At 43.1% G+C, this 19,673-nt stretch overlaps 1 protein-coding gene across 2 annotated transcripts in view; it reads left to right on the top strand.

Moving 5' to 3' along the window:
- The window catches only part of MYO5B (myosin VB), a 382,616-nt gene that overhangs the window by 300,323 nt on the left and 62,620 nt on the right, over nucleotides 1-19,673 (top strand). For both annotated transcript variants that reach the window (XM_077463013.1, XM_077463012.1), the window contains exons 22-23: nucleotides 10,654-10,890; nucleotides 13,447-13,531. In XM_077463013.1, the coding sequence (XP_077319139.1) occupies nucleotides 10,654-10,890; nucleotides 13,447-13,531 (322 nt within the window). The remainder of the gene's footprint in view (nucleotides 1-10,653; nucleotides 10,891-13,446; nucleotides 13,532-19,673) is intronic.

Genomic DNA, 19,673 nt, shown 5'->3' with positions numbered 1-19,673 from the left:
TTGCCTTTAATGTTTAAAGTCTCCAGTGGAAGAGAAGACATGGTGGTGATTTCTGCTGGGAGTCTTCTGACTGTCAGGTTATAAAGAGAAAGTCTCTCATCCAGCAGTAAGAAGACTTTCTGATCGCATTGCGGGCAACTCTACAAGATGGAACATCAAGACATAAAACGTGACATTTGTCAGTGTTTCCATCACTCCCTGCAGACAGCTCCACTCTGTGCTTCTGTCCGCTGCACACAACCAGCTCCATCATCGAGGCTGCTGAAGTAAAGAATTACTATGACATGACAGGCAAAATACGCAAAAAAAAATTCAGTGGGTTGTGGTGCCATTCGTTGTATTAGCACCCCATCACACTAAAGCCGGGAACACACTACAGTTTTTTTTTTTTTTTTTTCCTGCAGTCCAGCGGGTTGCACGAAAAAAAAAACTGTCAGCTTCGATCGGAGCCGCTGTACTTACCAAGCAAGGCTAGTTCAGTGCTCTCAGCCGGAGTCGGTCGGATGCGCGTTTTCCAGCATGCACGTCCGACATAAGCCAGCCAAACTGCCGGCTTCTAGTGGACAGACCGGCATACACAAGGGCAGAATGTCGGCTGTTTTTATTTTATTTTTTTTTTATTTTTTTACCGCAAATGTATCCTGACGTTCTGCCCGTGTTTACAGGGTTTTAGGCAGGCTGTGTTGTAGTATACCACAGTGTACCTGTGAACCAACTGTGCGTTATGGTTAAAAATTGTTCAGGCTCAGTCTTCCATGTAATAAGGTACACTGCCAGGCCAAGTTAAAGTGCATGTAAACCCGGAAAAAAAAAAAACATGGCATAATGTAGAGTATAAGATTTCCTATCATTTAAGCCCAGTCTTGTCACAAAGAGTTAATCCAGCTCTGAGCAATCCTCTTTTATTGTTCAGTGAGATAAATCTTGACAAACAGAGAAAAACTTTGTCAAATCCTCCCCCTTGCTGTGAGTGACAGGTGATTTACATATATCCTGCACTAGCCCAAGAGACATGCATTATTTTTTTTCATTCCTGCTCTGCAAGGATTGGCTGTTCCACACCTCAGCATGATTCAAAGTCATGTGGGGACTTTTCTCGGTTTTGACTGGATGTTGGTGATCATAGAGAAGTTCAGTGTAAGAAATACACAGGAGAAAATGCATGTTCACAAAGAGAGTGTAGAGGTGGACGGGGAGTCTACTGACATCATGACTCCACCCACTGAGCCCTGGAAAACAGACCCACCCACAAAATCTGCAATTTTTCGGGTCTTATAGCAGACAGAGGGGAGACATTTGACAGATAAGTATACATGCAGGAGGCATGTATATCCTTCTAGATAACCAATATTGCAGTAGTTTAGAAAGGATGAAAGTGGGTAGATCCACGGTGCTTAAATAAACAAAGTGCAGGGCTAAATGTGCAATTACATAAATTAAAGTGTAAAAGTGCTATAAAGTGCATAAATCAATATATTTAAATGGAAAAAATACTACTAAAGTCCATAGAAAGAAGTCCCATAAAAAAATACAAAGATCTGTTAGGGATAAAGGATCCGTGTAGTGATTATGAAACAGAAGAGTCACCAGCGTGTCACCCTCCATACAAAAGACAGTTGAAGGCTTACCAGATAGCCAGCAACCACCTTTGCTCGGGGGTCAGACAGCGCTCAGTTAGATCTCCGATCCACTCGATAGGAGCCTGTGCATCCTGTGCATCCTCTGGGGTGGCCACAAATGCTATACAATAGAGAACTCCCAAACAAGCCAGGAAGCAACTTCCAGAAGCGCTCCGTAAAACTCAATATCCGTAGTGCATGAAAAACATGAAACTCCACTCCACACTGTAGAAGTTTCACATTTAATAAAATCATAGTGCACTTGTATGAAAACGGCATAAAAAAGCAATATGTATTCATCATATCCAGGGCTGATCAGTTTCCCTTGTGTAAAATGGGTGAACTCCAGTCGCGCATGCGCAGTAGCGTGTGTACGTAACTCCTCCCTGCACAGTGTACTTGTGCTATGTAATTTGGCTCATTCTATCACCTGAAATACCTGGCTGATGCTGCCAGTTTCTGCCCTCCCCTTTGTAAATGAACCACGTTATATCATGGCTACTGAACCCTGACAACATGGACAGTTTACGTGCCTCCGTCATCTGCTGTCTCCTCCATGCTGTCCTCGGTCCTCTCCCCATTCCCCTCCCTGCCTGTCGGCTCCATGTCTGTGCCTGCCCCCTCCCCACCTGCTGCTCAAATTATGGTTAAATTTACATTATCCTCTGTTGATTCATGTAATGTCCCCCTGTGACTCTGCTTTATAAAAAAAAATGCAGCACTATACCTGTTTACAGAGCGCAGATCGGCGCTCACATGACCCGCCGGCTCTCTCCTCTCTCATGTGACAGCTGCAGCAGGTGGGGCCTCTCTCTTCCTCTCCTCCTCCCCTCCTGACTGACGTCGGTGGGGGATCCTCAGCCCCGCATGCTGCATCTGTCAGGCTGAGAGAGGAGAAAGCCAGCAGGTCACGTGAGTGCCGATCTATATACAGGTATACAGCTGCATATTTTTTTTTAATAAAGCACAGACACAGGGGGACATTACTTGAATCAACCGAGAGGATAATGTAAATGTAACCCTGTGGGTTAACAACCACTTTAACTCCAGACACAAAATCGGTCTTTTAAATATATTCCTTAATACCTGCAAAGAATATAAATACAGCAAATGCCTTTGAAAACCCAGATATTACTTTGTAAAAGTAGCAGTGATCTCATACCTGTGCTGTACATAGCCGGTACAGAGAGCAGAGCTGTGGGAGGGAGGGAGGGCAGGCTCCACCCACTACAGGCTGCCTTCAGAAAATTACAGAAGGAGGCGGAGACAAGACCAGTCACCTTGTACATTGGGACAGATCAGCAGTGACCGGTCTTTATTACAGGAGGCTCCTTTACAGAAGGGAAGTCTCACACTGGATTACTGTGCAGATTTGGAAGAAATACACAAACCACACTAAGATTTAAGGAAGGACGCAAGAAAGTTGCTTGCTTACTTAGAGAAAAAAAAATTTGGCATCCTCAACAGTCCTATGGTTTTGTCCCAACCCCTATCACTCTGACTTTTGTTGAACTGCTTGGTCTTATGAAAGTGCATAGGGTGGATATATAGTATACTATGTGTGTATATAACAAAATGAGTAAAAGAAAAGTAAATGAATGGAAGAGGAACCCAAATCAAATCAATAGTTGGTGTGACCACCCTTTGCCTTCAAACCAGCATCAATTCTTCTAGGTACCCTTGCACACAGTTTTTGAAGGAACTCGGCAGGTAGGTTGTTCCAAACATCTTTGAGAACTAAGCTGATGGTATGGCATGATTGAGAAGTATCTGCCTGTCTTTCTCAGCATTGAGGACACCATTGATCAGGCAACTTTGAGGTCTGAAGACGCAGTGGTCAGCGAAGGACATGAAAGATACGTTATGCTTACTTCCCTTTGACATCGGAAGATGTCCAGCAGTGCCATCTGCTCAAAACAGTCAGAAACCAATTGGACCGAGGTACACCCATCTACTGCCTGGAGAAGTCTGGCCAGAAGTGGTCTTCATGGAAGAAATGCTGCCAAAAAGCCATACCTCTGACATGGAAACAAGGCTAAGAGACTCGGCTATGTATGAAAACATAGGAACTGGGAGGGCAGAAAAATGGCAGCATAAGCTCTGGACTGATGAGTCAACACATGAAATATTTGGCTGTAGCAGGAGGCATTTTGTTGGCGAAGAGCTGGAGAGCCGTACAATGAGTGTCTGCAAGCAACAGTGAAGCATAGCAGAGGTTCCTTGTAAGCTTGAGGTTACATTTCTGCAAATGGAGTTGGAGATTTGGCCATGATCAATGGTGTCCTCAATGCTGAGAAATACAGGCAGATACTTACCCATCATGCCATACCATCAGAGAGGTGTGTGATTGGCTCCAAGTTTATTCTGCAGCATAACAATGACCCCAAACATACAGCCAATGTCATTAAGAACTATCTTCAGTGTAAAGAACAAGGAGTGGTGGCTTTACCCCCACAGAGCCCTGATCTCAACATTCCAGAGTCCATCTGCGATTACATGAAGAGACCGAAGTATTTGAAGCAGCCTGCATCCACAGAAGATCTGTGCTTCGTTCTCCAAGTTGTTTGGAACAACCTACCTGCAGAGTTCCTTCAAGTGATGCAGTTTTGAAGGCAAAGGGTGGTCCCACCAAATATTGATTTGATTTGGGTTTCTCTTCTGTTCATTTTCTTTTCATTTTGTTAATTGATAAAAAATAAACTATTACGGTAATACTTCTATTTCTAAAAGCATTTTTCCTATACAGCATCGTTTCACACCTGCCTAAAACTTTTGCACAGTACTGTATGTATGCACATCAGTGACACACCTTGTTGCATGCACAGACTCGTAAACTATGTATATATACAAGGTGTGTCACAGATGACCACCAGAAAAGGAGAGCTCAGTTTATTGCCCATACATCAGCCAGCAAAAGTTACATTGGTATTTCAGGCATCCCTGCCCTTTATAAAGCTTGTGACTTTCACTGATGTATGAACAATAAAATAAGCTTTCTGGGCTGCAACCCTTTCTTGTACCATCTCTCATGCATGCACAATAATATATATATATATATATATATATATATACACACTGTGTGTGTGTGTATGTGTGTGTCAATGTATATACAGTAAACATTAAATCATATACATATTTATAATTTTATATATAATGTGTGTGCATGTATATGTGTGTGTGTCTATATATATATATATATATATATATATATATATATATATATATATATATATATATATATATTGTATATATACAGTGGATATAAAAAGTATACATGCCCCTGTTAAAATGTCAGGATAGAATAGATAAATTATTTCAGAACATTTTCCCCCTTTAACCTATAAACTGTACAACTCACTTGAAAAAACAAACCGAAATCTTTTTTGGGGGGGCGGGGGGGGGGGGGATAAATTAAAAATTAAAATGTGGTTGCATAACTGGGGATGTAGCTGCGTTCAGAGTTAAGAAATCACATTCAAACTCATGTTAAATAGCAGTCGGTACACATCTGCCATCATCAGTTCTAAAGAATTTCCAAGGCGTTGGATATACCATGGAAAGCACAGTGAAGACAGTCATCGTCAAGCGGAAAAAAATATGGCACAAAAGTGACATTACCAAGAACTGGACCGCTCTCCAAAATTGATAAAAAGACAAGAAGAAAACTGGTCAGAGAGGCTGCCAAGAGGCCCACAGCAACATTAAAGTAGCTGCAGGAATATCTGGCAAGTACTGGCTGTGTGGTGCATGTTACAACACTCTCCTGTATTCTTCATATATCTGGGCTATGGGGTAGAGTGACGAGACGGAAGTCTTTTCTTGCAAAGAAAAACATCCAAGTCTGGCTAAATTTTGCAAAAACACATCCGAAGTCTCCCAAAAGCATGTGGGGAAAATGTGTACGGGTGTGATGTATCCAAGGTTGAACTTTTTGACCATAATTCCAAGAGATGTGTTTGGAGCAAAAATAACACTGCACATCACCAAAAGAACACCATACCCACTGTGAAGCATGGTGGTGGCAGCATCATGCTTTGGGGCTGTTTTTCTTCAGCTGGAACAGGGGGCTTAGTCAAGGTAGAGGGAATTATGAACAGTTCCAAATGCCAGTAAATATTGGCACAAAACCTTCAGGCTTCTGCTAGAAAGCTGAACATGAAGAGAAACTTCATCTTTCAGCATGTCAAGGACCCAAAGCATACACCCAAATCAACAAAGGAATGACTTCACCAGAAGATGATTACAGTTTTGGAATGGCCCAGACCTGAATTCCATTGAAAATCTTTGAGGCAATCTGGAGATGCCCTCGCAATCTGACAGATTTGGAGTGTTTTTTGCACAGAAGAGTGGGCAAATATTGCCATGTCAAGGTGTGCCATGCTGATAGACTCATATCCAAAAAGACAGAGTGCTGTAATAAATCAAAAGGTGCTCCAACAAAGTATTAGTTTGAGGGTGTGAACACTTATGTAACCATATGTTATTTTATTATTTTTACTTCCCTCCACCTAAAATATTTTAGTTTGTTGTTCAACTGAGTTGTACAGTTTATAGGTCACATTAAAGGTGGAAAAAGTTGACGATTTATCTTTGTCTAGTTTTTGTATTTTTACATCACAGAAACCTGACATTTTAACAGGGTTGTCTAGACTTTTTATATACATTGTACATACACAAGCTCAATTAAATGTGACCCCGTCCATTGTCCCTATATAAGTCGCTGCGCAACACGTCCCTGTCATTACGGTCAGAGACAGCGACGAGTCAACATCTCAAGGAAGAAGAAGAGAAGAACAGAAGGCAGCGAAGACAGCGGCGACAGCGGTGACAGAAGACCGGGCCACCGCCAGTAAAGAGTTGGAAGAAGGAGCGGAGGCCCGGCAAGAAGAACTGAAGAGGGGGACAAGACCCCCTAAGTCGGAAGAAGACCCCCGGGCGGCGGCAAAGAAGAAAGCCGGGCTCCTCCGCTAGTAAAAGAGCTAGCAGAAGATAGCAGAGGAGTCCGGCGAGAAGACCCCCCCAGGACGGAAGAAGACCCCCGGAGCTGAACAATAAATTATTTTAAACCCTTGTGTGTTGTGTTTTATTTACATTTTTTTCACAGGTGAATGGGTAGGGGTACATTGTACCCCATACTCATTCACATAGGGTGGGGGGCCGGTATCCGGGGCCCCCTTATTAAAGGGGGCTCCCGGATTCAGATAAGCCCCCCGCCCGCAGACCCCAACAACCAATGGCCAGGGATGTTGGGAAGAGGCCCTTGTCCTCATCAACATGGGGACAAGGTGCTTTGGGGTGGGGGGGCCAAAGCACCCCTCCATGTTGAGGGCATGCGGCCTGGTACGGCTGCCAGCCGGGGGGGGGGGGGGCGCTCACTTGTCCTCACCCCCTTTCCTGACCGGCCGGGTAGCGTGCTCAGATAAGGGTCTGATATGGACCTGGGGGGGACCCCATGCCATTTTTTTCAGCGTTTTTTAAGTCCATACCAGGTGAGGGGGGCTAGCGATGTGTCAATCTCGCTGCCAAAGGCGGCAACATTGACTGAATTCCTTCGCTTGTCCTGGCTACCTGGAGCCGCGTTCAAAATTAACTGACTTTTCTCCGTGTGTGGGCAAGTCCGTTCATTTCAAAAGTACGGCGGATAGTCCGCCGGACCTAGTCCGCCAGGAAAAGTCTGGTGTGTGGGCAGGTCCGCTGGTTTGGAAATTTGGCGGACTTTCCGTCGGTTTTTCCGCCAGACTAAGTCCACCGGATAGTCTGATCGTGTGTACGCGGCATTAGATGAAGTAAGCAAAAGACCCTGGATGACCCGCTCTTTCCGCTACCACCAGTTTTCTGGGGGCCTTAGGATCATCAAGCAGACAGTATCATTCATTTTTTCACAACTCATTGTTTTTAGAATAGATTTAGATTGTATATTTTTCTTTGTTATGCATTTTCTATGAATTGATGAATTTTGTAAAATAATTTAGTAAAATAAATGAAATATTTTTTATAAATTTACTTTTTTTCTTATCGTTTCTTCCAAAATCCCACCAAATAGAGGTTTTTGTCGATTTTGCAAGTAAAAGACCCTTCCTTTTCTCCACCATCCGACTTCTTGGGTACCAGAAGATGCACTGCCAGTATTCATCTGAAAGGTTGTCAGTCACTGCTCATCCATCCAAGTATAATGGTGCATTTAATTCCCTGCGAGAAGAAGACTCGACAGTGGAAACAGAAACATACGACCTCATGTGTCTAGTATTAAAAACTGCCTGTATTGCTTTACAGTCACCGACACCATACCGGACCCACCAATCTACAGCTGGAATCTCAGAGCTTATATCTAGTGGCTGAGGTTAAACGGTTCTCATTCTGGCTACACACCAATCTTGTCGGCCATTAACCCAACAATGACAATCTTAGATTTCATCTTTTAAAAATAACTTGCATTACAATTGTTTGATGCAACAAAGAAAAAGATCAGTGTGGTGGAATTCAATAGGATGTTCTTCCAGGATTGTCCTGCATTGCCCCTTAAGAGCTTTTGCTCTATCAAACATGTGTTTCTTATATCAAATGATTGTGTTGTACCATGTATTTGCAGTGTTCGATTTTTCCTAAATTTAGTTCTGTTTGCCAAAAAAATGAGTGTTTGAGGGCCTACCCGATGGGATTTAAACTCCATGGGCAGTGAGAGGGAAACAAATAGGAGTAGATAAAAGGTATTTGGTGTCTGTATCGGTCATGGAATATAAGTCATCTGTCAGCAGAGACATCGCACAATCGCACTTCTTCCTGTCCTAGTTACACCCAGACAGAGCTTTGTGCATGAACTCAACACAATAACCCTTTTCTTACTAGGCTCTCTTGTGTGTCACACTAACACAATACAGTCATTAGTAAACCAGAAATATACAGAATAAGCTTTTTATTATTTTTTTTTTGTGTTTTTTTCTTTATTTTTAGCTTACAAACAGTTCTGCAGGTTACACATATACTGCAGGTTGTTGGTTATCAGTTCTTTGAAAAAGTACTGTTTTTCAGTTACACTTTGGCTTCCTATATCTTTTGATAGTGTTATTATTTTTTTACGAAAGTGACCCTGTCAGGTTTTTTTCAAAAAGGCAGCTCTGCAATATTATTTTTACAGGTACTTGTATAGCGCCGTCAATTCACGCAGCGCTTTACACATATTTGTTATATATTCACATCAGCAATATAAGAGATATTATTCTTATGCTGCAATATTGTCCAAAGGAATGTTTAGGCTAAGACCCTGCGGACTACTTAATTTACTAAGCGGGTTCCTTGGAGGACTGTGTCTCTTTGCATTTAGCGTGCATCTGAGTTGTGCACTTGTGTTCATTTTCTTCCTGGACAGAAGGTTACCATAGCTGGCCTTGTTGTGGCACTTAGGCCCCTTAATACTCAGGCAACACTAAAAGAGGCTCTGAGGAAGAAGGTATCCCTTCGAAACGCGTCAGCCAGCAGTGGTTCTCTTGTCCTTCCCATTATCACCTGGAGACTGTCGATATCAGACCGATTGCCATCAGTTTAAATCTTTCACATTGCGGTTTTCTTTCGCAAGCTTGTGAGTAGTTTTTAATTCATTCTTATAATAAACTCATCAAAGGATAATGCACAAGTCTGGTACGCCCTCTTTTCTTTATTTTTCTGACTGCTAGAATATCCCTATCCTGGAGGGCAGCAAGGCCTGAGACATTATCCATCCTGAACTTTAGATCACCAGATCAGCACACTTGTGCGCAAGAGTATTTGTTGTGCTGCTATCAAAACACTAAAAGACTAGTAATGCAACAGGCTGCTGTAAATCAACGAATACCCCGGAGTCTTGGGTGTGATGCTTTCTCACTATTGACCTTTGGGAATCTATTTCTCACCTTTACTCCTATTGTTGTTCCTACCTGTAATGAAAGAGCTTTGTAATGAACAATCTGAAATAGTCTGAACTTTTTTGTAACTTTTTTTTAATATAACCAATAAAAAATATTGGAAAAAATGGGACATTATTCTTACCTCTCTGGTGGGCCATGTCTTCCGTCAACCTCTTTGGCATTCAACACTTCCATGAGTGTCAGATGCACGTGTTCATTGTTGTGTGGTTCTTTCTTATGACCCCTATGTCACAACAGTGTACTGTCGTGTCATAGGAGTTGGAATGTGTGTGTTAAAGGAGAGCACAGGAATTCAACACTGCATGAATGTTGAAGAGCCTGGCGAAAGGCTTTAGCACTGGAATTGGAGGGGAGATGGAAGACATGGCCCATTGGATAGGCAAGTACAATAGATTTTTTTTTATTGCAGGGACCTTTTGGTTGTCTTTTTACAGTATTTTAACCATTACAGGGTCACTTTCTGAACTTTTTTTTACCTCATGAGGAAACCCTAAAACAATTTTCTGGTCTCAGGAACCCAATTCCTCCAATGTCAGTAGGGAACAAATCACTTACATTGGTGGTTAGTAGGAAGAATGCATCTCTTACAGTGGTGATTGGATAACCAAACTTACAGACAACTAAAAAAGATAGCTGGGTCAGCTGCTGATTTTGCCACCTAGTGCTGGAGCTATGCAAGCACCATCAGATAGGAGGTCAATCAGCCCCTAACAATCTCTGGAGGGATCCTAAGGTTCCACAGATCCTTGGTTGAGCATGGTTTCAGTTTCTGACTCCTTCTGAAAACACTTCTTGCCTGGTTGTCTTGCCTAATACATTGCTTTTAGTAGTTCAGCCAAGTATTTACATAAGGGGTTGTGACTTTATTTTGACCCAACCTGCTTGTGTTGGACCAGTAATGCTATAGACAGCCAGTCAACAATGGCAGGTTTCCATGAAGCCCAGTGAGATGGTTTCACTCCTGTTGACGCAGGAATCCCACATGTCCACACTTTGATAAAAAACAATATAATACATATGAAAGGTGTGTTAATGCTCTGAGGTGTGGGAGGGGAGTTGCAGGTTACAACAGTTGCTATAAAAAACCCTCGGCTTGTCTTTGATGTGCAATGATCCCTGTCTGTTTCCTCTAGAACAAAGACTACAAGGACCTGAAGGAGCAGCTAGTGATAGTGACGACTTCTCACTCAACAGAGGTGGAGAAACTGCAGAAGGAACTAGAGCGACAACGGCAGAACCAGCAGGATGATAACCAACTGGCCAGCCTGCAGGAGGAGATCGAGGCTCTGAGGGCAGAACTGGAAAGGAGCAGAGATGAGAGGAAGATTGTAGAGGACTCCTATATGAGCGAGAAGCAGCAGCTACAGCAGGTATATCTTCTATTCCCTTTAGCATGGCTCTTCAAATGGTGAGGCACACCAAATAAAATTGGGAGGTGCTGTGAAAGGAACAAAGAGACTCGAAAAAGAGTCGGTGAGAATGAACATTCCCAGTATTCTTTTTTTTTTTTCCCCACCAAGCTCCTACCTGATCACCTCTAGAAGCAGAGAAGTTGGACCTAGGGCAACAGTAGACTCACCAAAGACTAATATATGGCAGAATACTGAGGGATATTGACAATGTCTAGGAGGATTTCAAGTTAGAGGGGTGGTTGGGTTGATGGAGACATAGTGGCAAAGAGAAGATTTAGCACTTAAAGTGAACCAGCGCCAGGCTATGGGTATTCAGGTATTTACATATTCTTAACAGTTGGTATTTGAGCTTTAAAAAAAGTATTCACTGATCTTTGTAGCTGCAAAATATTTTTTCCTCAAACATCACTAAAGTCATTCAAGCTGTCTTCTCAATAGTTCAGCTTTTCTGCTGTAAATTCTTGGCCATATCCATAGCCTGGTCACAGGTTCCAAGGACAAGGACACTGGTTGAATAGCCACGTTATATTTATATTGACCTGTCCCTTTTTTTAACTTAAAATTCCTCTTGTTAAATTATGGTGTATGTATATGTATGTGTGTATATATATATATATATATGTATATATATATATATATATATATATATATATGTGTGTATATAATAAAATTGAGGCTAGCTGGGCCAGTGAACTGTCACACCCTTACTAGTACCTTGCTCACATAGCATTCCAAGCCAACGAGAATGTGATGTTAAACAATTTCATTCATTTTTTCTGATGGGACCCAAATTGGGCTTAATAAAAAAGCAGCTCAGGTAGCAAAAACCATCTTAAATCTTGAGTTGTCCCCTGCAGTACTTCTACTCCACTTCAAGATGCCCTCAGTTTTTCACCATTCAACTATGAAGACTGAGAACATGCTATAAGTGAATAGGCATCATACTGCTGGACCTTAAGGGGGTTCCGCCACAGTGCCCTTCATTCATAGTGTATTGAAACAGAGAGTGTCGCTGTCTACATCACGTCAGCTCTGCTCTCTGTATCAGCAGAGGACCATTCTGAGATAGGGAAAATGCAGAGTAAGAAGACGACCCTTTACTTCATTTGACCTGCCTGAAGACATCTGAAAAGGGTAAGTATAAAACATTAAGCTAAACATATAAGCTTTTATAATCTAAACAGGGGCTTCTGGGGGGAAAAGAGGGGGTGATTGAGGTAGGGAGGGGGGCACTTAGGATTTAACGAAGACGGCAAGTCAAAACCTTGCTAAGCTTAAACCTACTCCCACCCAATTCTAAGCCCTATACTAGCAACCCTGCAAAGGATGGGGGGTAGAAGTAGGTTTTAGACTTGGTTAGCTTTTGAATGGACTTCTACTTTGAGGTAAGTGGAAACCATATACCAAACAGCTAAACTGTTCATATGATGTTGACCTTAAAGTATAACTAAAGGCAAAACTTTTTTTTTAGTTTTGTGTGTTTTGTGGAAAGGGATTGGAACAACTGATGATTTTATTGCAGTAGGGTGATTCCCCCTCTCTATCTGTCCTGTTTACCATTGATCATTAAAAGTGAAAGTAAAAGAGAATCCCAAATTTTGGGTTGTCCCCAAGGTAAGTAATAGAAGGGAAATTTTCCAATGGGGATACCAGTTCTGGTCCCCAAGGAATTCTCTTAATTTGCAGGGATTTTGTCTCACTTCCTGTTTGGCTACGGGACAGGAAGTGATGTGAAATATCTGCAGTGGGACAATCTGACTGGGGTTATAACCCTCCCTTACTCGATCCAAAAAAGTAAGAACGTTTTGCCTATAGTTACACTTTAAAGAGATATTCACTCTTGTTTTAAAAAAAATAATTAATTCAGAAGCTACAAAACTTTTAATAAACTGACACTTTGGCAGTATTGGTTCTTTGCCTAGCTTCGGCTCTATGGTGCTTCTATGTTGGATATAGGAGCGGCCTGCGACTTCCTGGCTCCCCACCTCCCATGCGTGAGGCCCAGTAGTGCTGTAAGGCTGGTCCCACAGCCTCCTGGGACATGTCACATGTCCCAGGAGGCTGTGGTTGGAGGGAGATGGGGAGGAGGGCAAGTTTGGGGGCCAAGCTGGCATAATTCTCCTCTAGACGAGAATTGGGGAAGTAGGTACCTGCCACAAAAAGGCACCCATTCCCTAAAAACTTTTTTTTTTGTAAATTTGTTAAGGGGAGGAAGGGCACGAGTGGTAATTTTCACTTGTGAATGTTCACTTGAATGTTCTCTACTGATTCAGAGCAAGTGTTCCCCGACTATTGGAAGTTCACCCAACATATACAAAACAGACAGTGCTCTTTTGGTGTGAGAAAGCTCCAATAATTTTTTATTGTTTTGGATAGAGCAGAAGAAGGTTAAAGCCTCTCTCAGATTTTATTGCCATCTTTGTCCATATCACTTCTAACTAGTGACATTGTCAGATGGTTAGCTGCAGTTTAAAAACTGATCAATGCCTCTCTTCTTTACATCACTTCATCCAGCGAATCTCTGAACTAGAAGATGAGAACAGTCACCTAAAGGAAGAGAAAGAAGAGCTCAATCAACGAATCCTCCTCCGCTCTGAAGGTGAGTGCCATGTTATCAGATTATGCGCGTTTATTTAAGGGGCTTATGCTTAAAGTGGTTCTAAAGCCTAAAGGTTTTTTTTTTAACCCTAATCCATTTCATGTATTAAGGTAAAAAAAAATCTGTGCCACTGGATTCCCCCCCTCACCTCTTAGCCCTTGTACACACGTTATGACATTCCGACAACCAAATCGGTCGGATTTTGTCCGAAACTGTTGCGCATACACGGTCGGACAAAGTTGTCGGAAACAGAACGTGATGACGTTATTTCGTTACGATGGGACTACGTTCAGGCTAGTAGCCAATAGCTTTGGTGTAGGAATTTGTTCTGAGCATGCGTGGCACTTTGTCCGATCAGAATTCTCTACACATGATCGGAGTATGTCCGATCGGAGCATTTTGTCAGGGAAAATTTTACCAAGTTGGAAAACTTGGTCCGTCGGATACTCCGACGGAAACAGTCCAATAGAGACCACACACAGTCGAAATATCCGACAAAACGGTCCGATCGGACACATTCCGTCTGAATCTCCGACCATGTGTACAGGGGCTTATATATGCACTGCATCCGGAAAGCATTCACAGTGCTTCGCTTTTTCCACATTTTGTTATGTTACAGCCTTATTCTAAAATGGATTACGTTTCTTATTTTCCTCAAAATCCTACAAACAATACCCCATAATGACAATGTGAAAGAAGTTTGTTTAAAATCTTTGCAAATTTATTCAAATTAAAAAAAATCCCATGTACATTAGTATTTACAGCCTTTACCATGACACTCAAAATTGAGCTCAGGTGTATCCTGTTTCCACTGATTATCACTGAGATGTTTCTACAACTTGATTGGAGTCCCCCTGTGGTAAATTCAGTAGATTGGACATGATTTGGAAAGGCACACACCTGTCTATATATACGGGTCCCACAGTTAGCAGTGCATGTCGGAGCACAAACCAAGCCATGAAGTCCAAGGAGTTGTCTGTAGACCTCCAAGACAGGATTGTATCGAGGCACAGATCTGGGGAAGGGTACATAAAAATTGCAGCATTGAAGGTCCCAATGAGCACAGTGGCCTCCATCATCTGTAAATGGAAGAATTTTGGAACCACCAGAACTCCTCCTAGAGCGGGTCGCCCAGCCAAACTGAGTGATCCAGTGAAGAACAACCATCTATGCAGCACTCCACCAATCAGGCCTTTATGGTAGAGTGGCCAGACGTAAGCCATTCCTCAGAAAAAGGCACAAGACAGTCCACCTGGAGTTTGCGAAAAGGCACCTGAAGGACTCTCAGACCATGAGAAAAAAAAATCTCTGGTCTGATGAAACAATGATTGAACTCTTTGGCCTGAATGACAAGCATCATGTCTGGAGGAAACCAGGCACCTGGCCAACACCATCCTTACAGTGAAGCATGGTGGTGGCAGCATCATGTTGTGGGGATGTTATTCAGCAGCAGGAACTGGGAGACTAGTCAGGATTGAAGGAAAGATGAGTGCAGCAATGTACAGAGACATCCTTCATGAAAACCTGCTCCACAGCGCTCTGGACCTCAGACTGGGGAGAAGGTTCATCTTCCAGCAGGACAACGACCCTAAGCACACAGCAAAGATAACAAAGGGGGGGCTAAAACTAGGTGTGCCAAGCTTGTAGCATCACTCAAAAAGACTTGAGACTGTAATTGGTACCAAAGGTGCTTCAGCCAAGTATTGAGCAAAGGCTGTGAATACTTATATACATGGGATTTTTTTCATTTTTATATTTAATAAATGTGCAAAGATTTCAAATAAACTTCTTTCACGTTGCTATTATGGGGTATTATTTGTAGAATCTTGAGGAAAATATTGAATTTAATCAATGTTGGAATTAGGCTGTAACATAACAAACTGTGGAAAAAGTGAAGCGCTGTGAATACTTTCTGGATGCACTGTATCTGAACCCGATCTTGATCTAGCATTGTGCACGAGAGCAGCACTCTTCCATCTCACTGGGCAGACTGATAGTAGCGGGAGAGGGGAGAGATGAGCTTCGTTCCGGCGCCGCGGTGCCCCAGGAGGAAGTGGAAGCTGGGACCCTCTAAAAAGAGGGTTTCCACCCCCCACCCCCCCCCAAAAAAAAATTACATGCCAAATGTGGCATGTCAGGGGGTCACCTTCCCTTAAATCGGAAGTTCCATTTTTGGGTGGAACTCCGCTTTAAAAATAAGTGTAAAATGCAAAACTCTGATGGGTGTAACAAGATGTCTGCTTGCCCCCTTCTCAGTGTATCCTTACTATGGAGGAGTGCAGGGTGTAGCAAGATGCCGGTGACGGGCCATCACTTCCGTTACATGTTCTGACGGGTCAGCAAATCTGATGAAACACTGGCATCCTGTAGTGGGTGGAGCCTGCAAGGTTCTTCTTCCAGCTCTGGTCTCTGCACAGCCTATGTAGAGCAAAGTGGTGATATCACTGCTACTTTTACAAGGTAATATCTGGGTTTGTTAAGGCATTTGTTGCACACAAACTAGATATACACTCACGGTCACTTTATTAGGTACACCTGTTCAATTGCTTGGTAACACATATTGCTAATCAGCCAATCACTTGGCAGCAGCTCAATGCATTTAGCCATCTAGACGTGGGGAAGATGACTTGCTGAAGTTCAAACCGAGCATCAGAATGGGGAAGAAAGGGGATTTAATTGACTTTGAACATGGCATGGTTCCAGACGGGCTGGTCTGAGTATTTCAAAACCTGCTGATCTACTGGGATTTTCACACACAACCATCTCTCTGGCTTACAGAGAATGGTCCGAAAAAGAGAAAATATCCAGTGATCTGTTGTGTGGAGGAAAATGCCTTGTTGAAGTCAGAGGAGAATGGGCAGACTGGTTCGGGATGATAGAAAGGCAACAGTAACTCGTTATACCCAAGGTATGCAGAATACCATCTCTGAACGCACAACACATCAAACCTTGAAGCAGATGGGCTACAGTAGCAGAAGACTACACTGGGTGCCACTCCTGTCAGCTACGAATAGAACTGAGGCTACAATTCATTCAACTCACCAAAATTGGACAATAGAAGATTGGGAAAACGTTGCCTGGTCTGATGAGTCTCGATTTCAGCTGCAACATTCAGATGGTCGGGTCAGAATTTGGTGTAAATTACATGAAGCATGGATCCATCCTGCCTTGTATCACCTGTTCAGGCTGGTGGTGGTGTAATGGTGTGGGGGGGATATTTTCTTGACACACTTTGGACCCCTTTGTACCAACTGAGCATCGTTTAAACACACACCCTTCCTGAGTATTGTTGCTGACCATGTCCATCCCTTTATGACTCCAGTGTCCCCATCTTCTGATGGCTCCTTCTAGCAGGATAATGCCCCATGTCACAAAGCTCCAATCATCTCACCACTGGACAATGAGGTCTCTGTACTCCAATGGTCTCCACACTCACCAAATCTCATTGAATAGAGCACCTTTGGAATGTGGTAGAACAGGACATTCAGGGCCGTCTTTAAGGCAGGGCAAAAGGGGCAGCTGCCCTGGGCCCTGTCATTGCTGTGGGGCCCAAAGCAGCTGCCTCATACTTGCCAACTATCCCAGTTTAAATTCCCTTGTCCCTTGAAGTTTTAGTCCTGTGCTGTGTGCCGATATCTCAGTGTGAAGTACTGGTGCTAATGCTGCCCGGCTCTTCCCTATTGTTGTGTACAGATGACACCTGCAGACCCTGTGTTTACATGTAAATAACCGGCATTCATATGTAAATTGCGGTGGCATTACTAAGTAAATAGCAGCGGCATTGATATGTAAATAAAGGCAGAATTTATATGTACATCATGCTACCCTGCAGTGAGGAGATGATGTGCTGTATCCTCTAGCAACTAATTAGTGAGCCGCCATGTGTGCTGTAACCTCTAGCAACCAGTCAGTAAGCAGTAATGATATGCTGTAACTGGTGGCAACCAATCGCAATTTCTGCCTGATCTAATACAGTAAACAGATTTTAAGTCTAGCTGCTATTTATTGTATGTGTCAGAGCAGATGGAGAGTGAAACTGCATGGGGGGGTCCAATCAATATTAAAGACGGCCCTGAGGACATTCCCATCATGGATGTGCAGCCGACAAATCTGCAGCAACTACATGATGCCAGGACCGTTTTTAAGGCAGGGCAAAAGGGGCAGTTGCCCCGGGCCCTATCATTGTAGTGGGGCCCAAAGCAGCTGCCACATACTTGTCAACTAGCCCAGCTTAAATTCCCTTGTTTCTCTAAGTTTTAGTCCCGTGCTGTGTCCCATTATCTCAGTGTAAACTTCTGCTGCTGCTGTCCAGCTCTGCCCTTTTGCCATTTACAGATGACTCACCTGCAGGCCCTGTGTTTACATGTAAATAACCTGCATTGATATGTAAACAGCGACAGCGTTAATATTTACATAGCTGTGGACCACAGCATTAATATGTAAATAGAGGTGGCATTCATATGTATATCATGTCCCCCTGAGGTCACATCCACCATCATTTCTGATGAATGCTGCCCACTGGGGAGTTAATGGAGCATGCTTGAAAGTCCTGCCTACAACTGTGGTCATTAAGCCTAACATCAGCCTGTTCTGCAAAAGTAAGCAAATTGGAGGTGGAACCCTTCTTCAAAATAACATGATGCCACAGCACCCTAAATTTTGGTGCATGTGAATATACAGGCAGGCAGTGAGAATATGATGTGCTGTAACCTTTAGCAACCAATCAGTGAACAGTAATGCTGTGTCCTAACCTCTTGCAACCAATCAGTGAGCAGTAATAATGAGCAGTAACCTCTAACAACCAATTAGTGAGTGGCATAGATGTTCAATAACCTCTAGCAATCAATCAGTGAGCAGTATTGATGTACAGTAATCTCTAGCAACCAATCAACAAGCAGAAATCATGTGCTGTAACATCTAGAAAATAACAGTGAGCCATAATGTGTGCTGTAACCTCTAGCAGCCAGTCAGTAAATGGTAATGATATACTGTAACCTCTGGCAACCAATCAAAATCACTGCCTGATCTGAATCAGTAAACTGATTTTGAGTCTGGCTGATATTTATTGTATGTCTCAAAGCATGTGGAGAGCGAAATTGCGTGGAAGAGGGGGCCCAAGAAAATGTTTGCCCAAGGTCCAATCAATATTAAAGACGGCCCTGCATGATGCTATCAGGTCACTATGGAGCAAAATCTTGAGGAACACCTTGCTGAAGCTATGCCACGAAGAATTAAGGCCGTACTGAAGGCAAAAGTGGGTCCAACCCGATACTAGCAAGGTGTACCTCCATAAAGTGACCTATGAGTGTATATCCTTTGAGGTTATCAAGAATTATTTATAAATGAGAGTTTTGTACCTGGAGTTCTGCATTAAATGTAAAGTTTGGTCCTTTGAAGATGTAGAGGGCATTAAGACCCATTTCACACTGGGGCGTTTTCAGGCGTTTTTTCAGGCGCTTTAGCGTTAAAAAAAGCGCCTGTAAAGCGCTTGAAAGAAGCCTCATCTGCAGTCCCAATGTGAAAGCCCAAGTGCTTTAAGAGCCCTTTCACAATGTCAGCGCCCGAAAAATGGTCGTAAAGCGCCACTTGAACTAGCAGCGCTTTACCAGCGTTTTTGCGAGCGTTATTGGGGCGCTTTTAACCCCTGCTAGTGACCAAATAAAGGGTTAAAAGCGCCCACAAAACGCTGCTGCCAATAGCGTTTTTCAGGCGTTTTTCAGGCGCTTCCCATTGATTTCAATGGGAAGGGGCGCTTTAGGAGCGTTGCATTCACCGCTCCAAAAGCGCTGCAAAGAAGCTGCTTGCAGGACTTTTTTTGATGCCCTGCCAGCGGAGCGCCTCAGTGTGAAAGCACTCAGGCTTTTACATTGGGATTGCAGTTGCAGCTTCTTTCAGGCGCTTTTTTAACGCTAAAGCGCCTGAAAAACGCTCCAGTGTGAAAGGGATCTCTGTGTGAAAGCACTCGGGCTTTTACATTGGGATTGCAGTTGCGGCTTCTTTCAGGCACTTTTTTTAACGCTAAAGCACATGAAAAAAAAACTGAAAAACGCCCCAGTGTCAAAGGGGTCTTAGTGTTACTGTTTTCCCTACTGAGCCCAGTGAGATGGCTCGTTACTTATTAACACAAAATGGGAATAAAAAC

The sequence above is a fragment of the Lithobates pipiens genome, unplaced genomic scaffold, assembly GCF_037356315.1.
Source record: "Lithobates pipiens isolate NorthernLeopardFrog02 unplaced genomic scaffold, aLitPip1_a1.2 Scaffold_3, whole genome shotgun sequence".
Classification (NCBI taxonomy): Eukaryota; Metazoa; Chordata; class Amphibia; order Anura; family Ranidae; genus Lithobates; species Lithobates pipiens.
The sequence above is the reverse complement of the archived record's forward strand: the minus strand, read 5'-3'. Positions and strand labels throughout refer to the sequence as shown.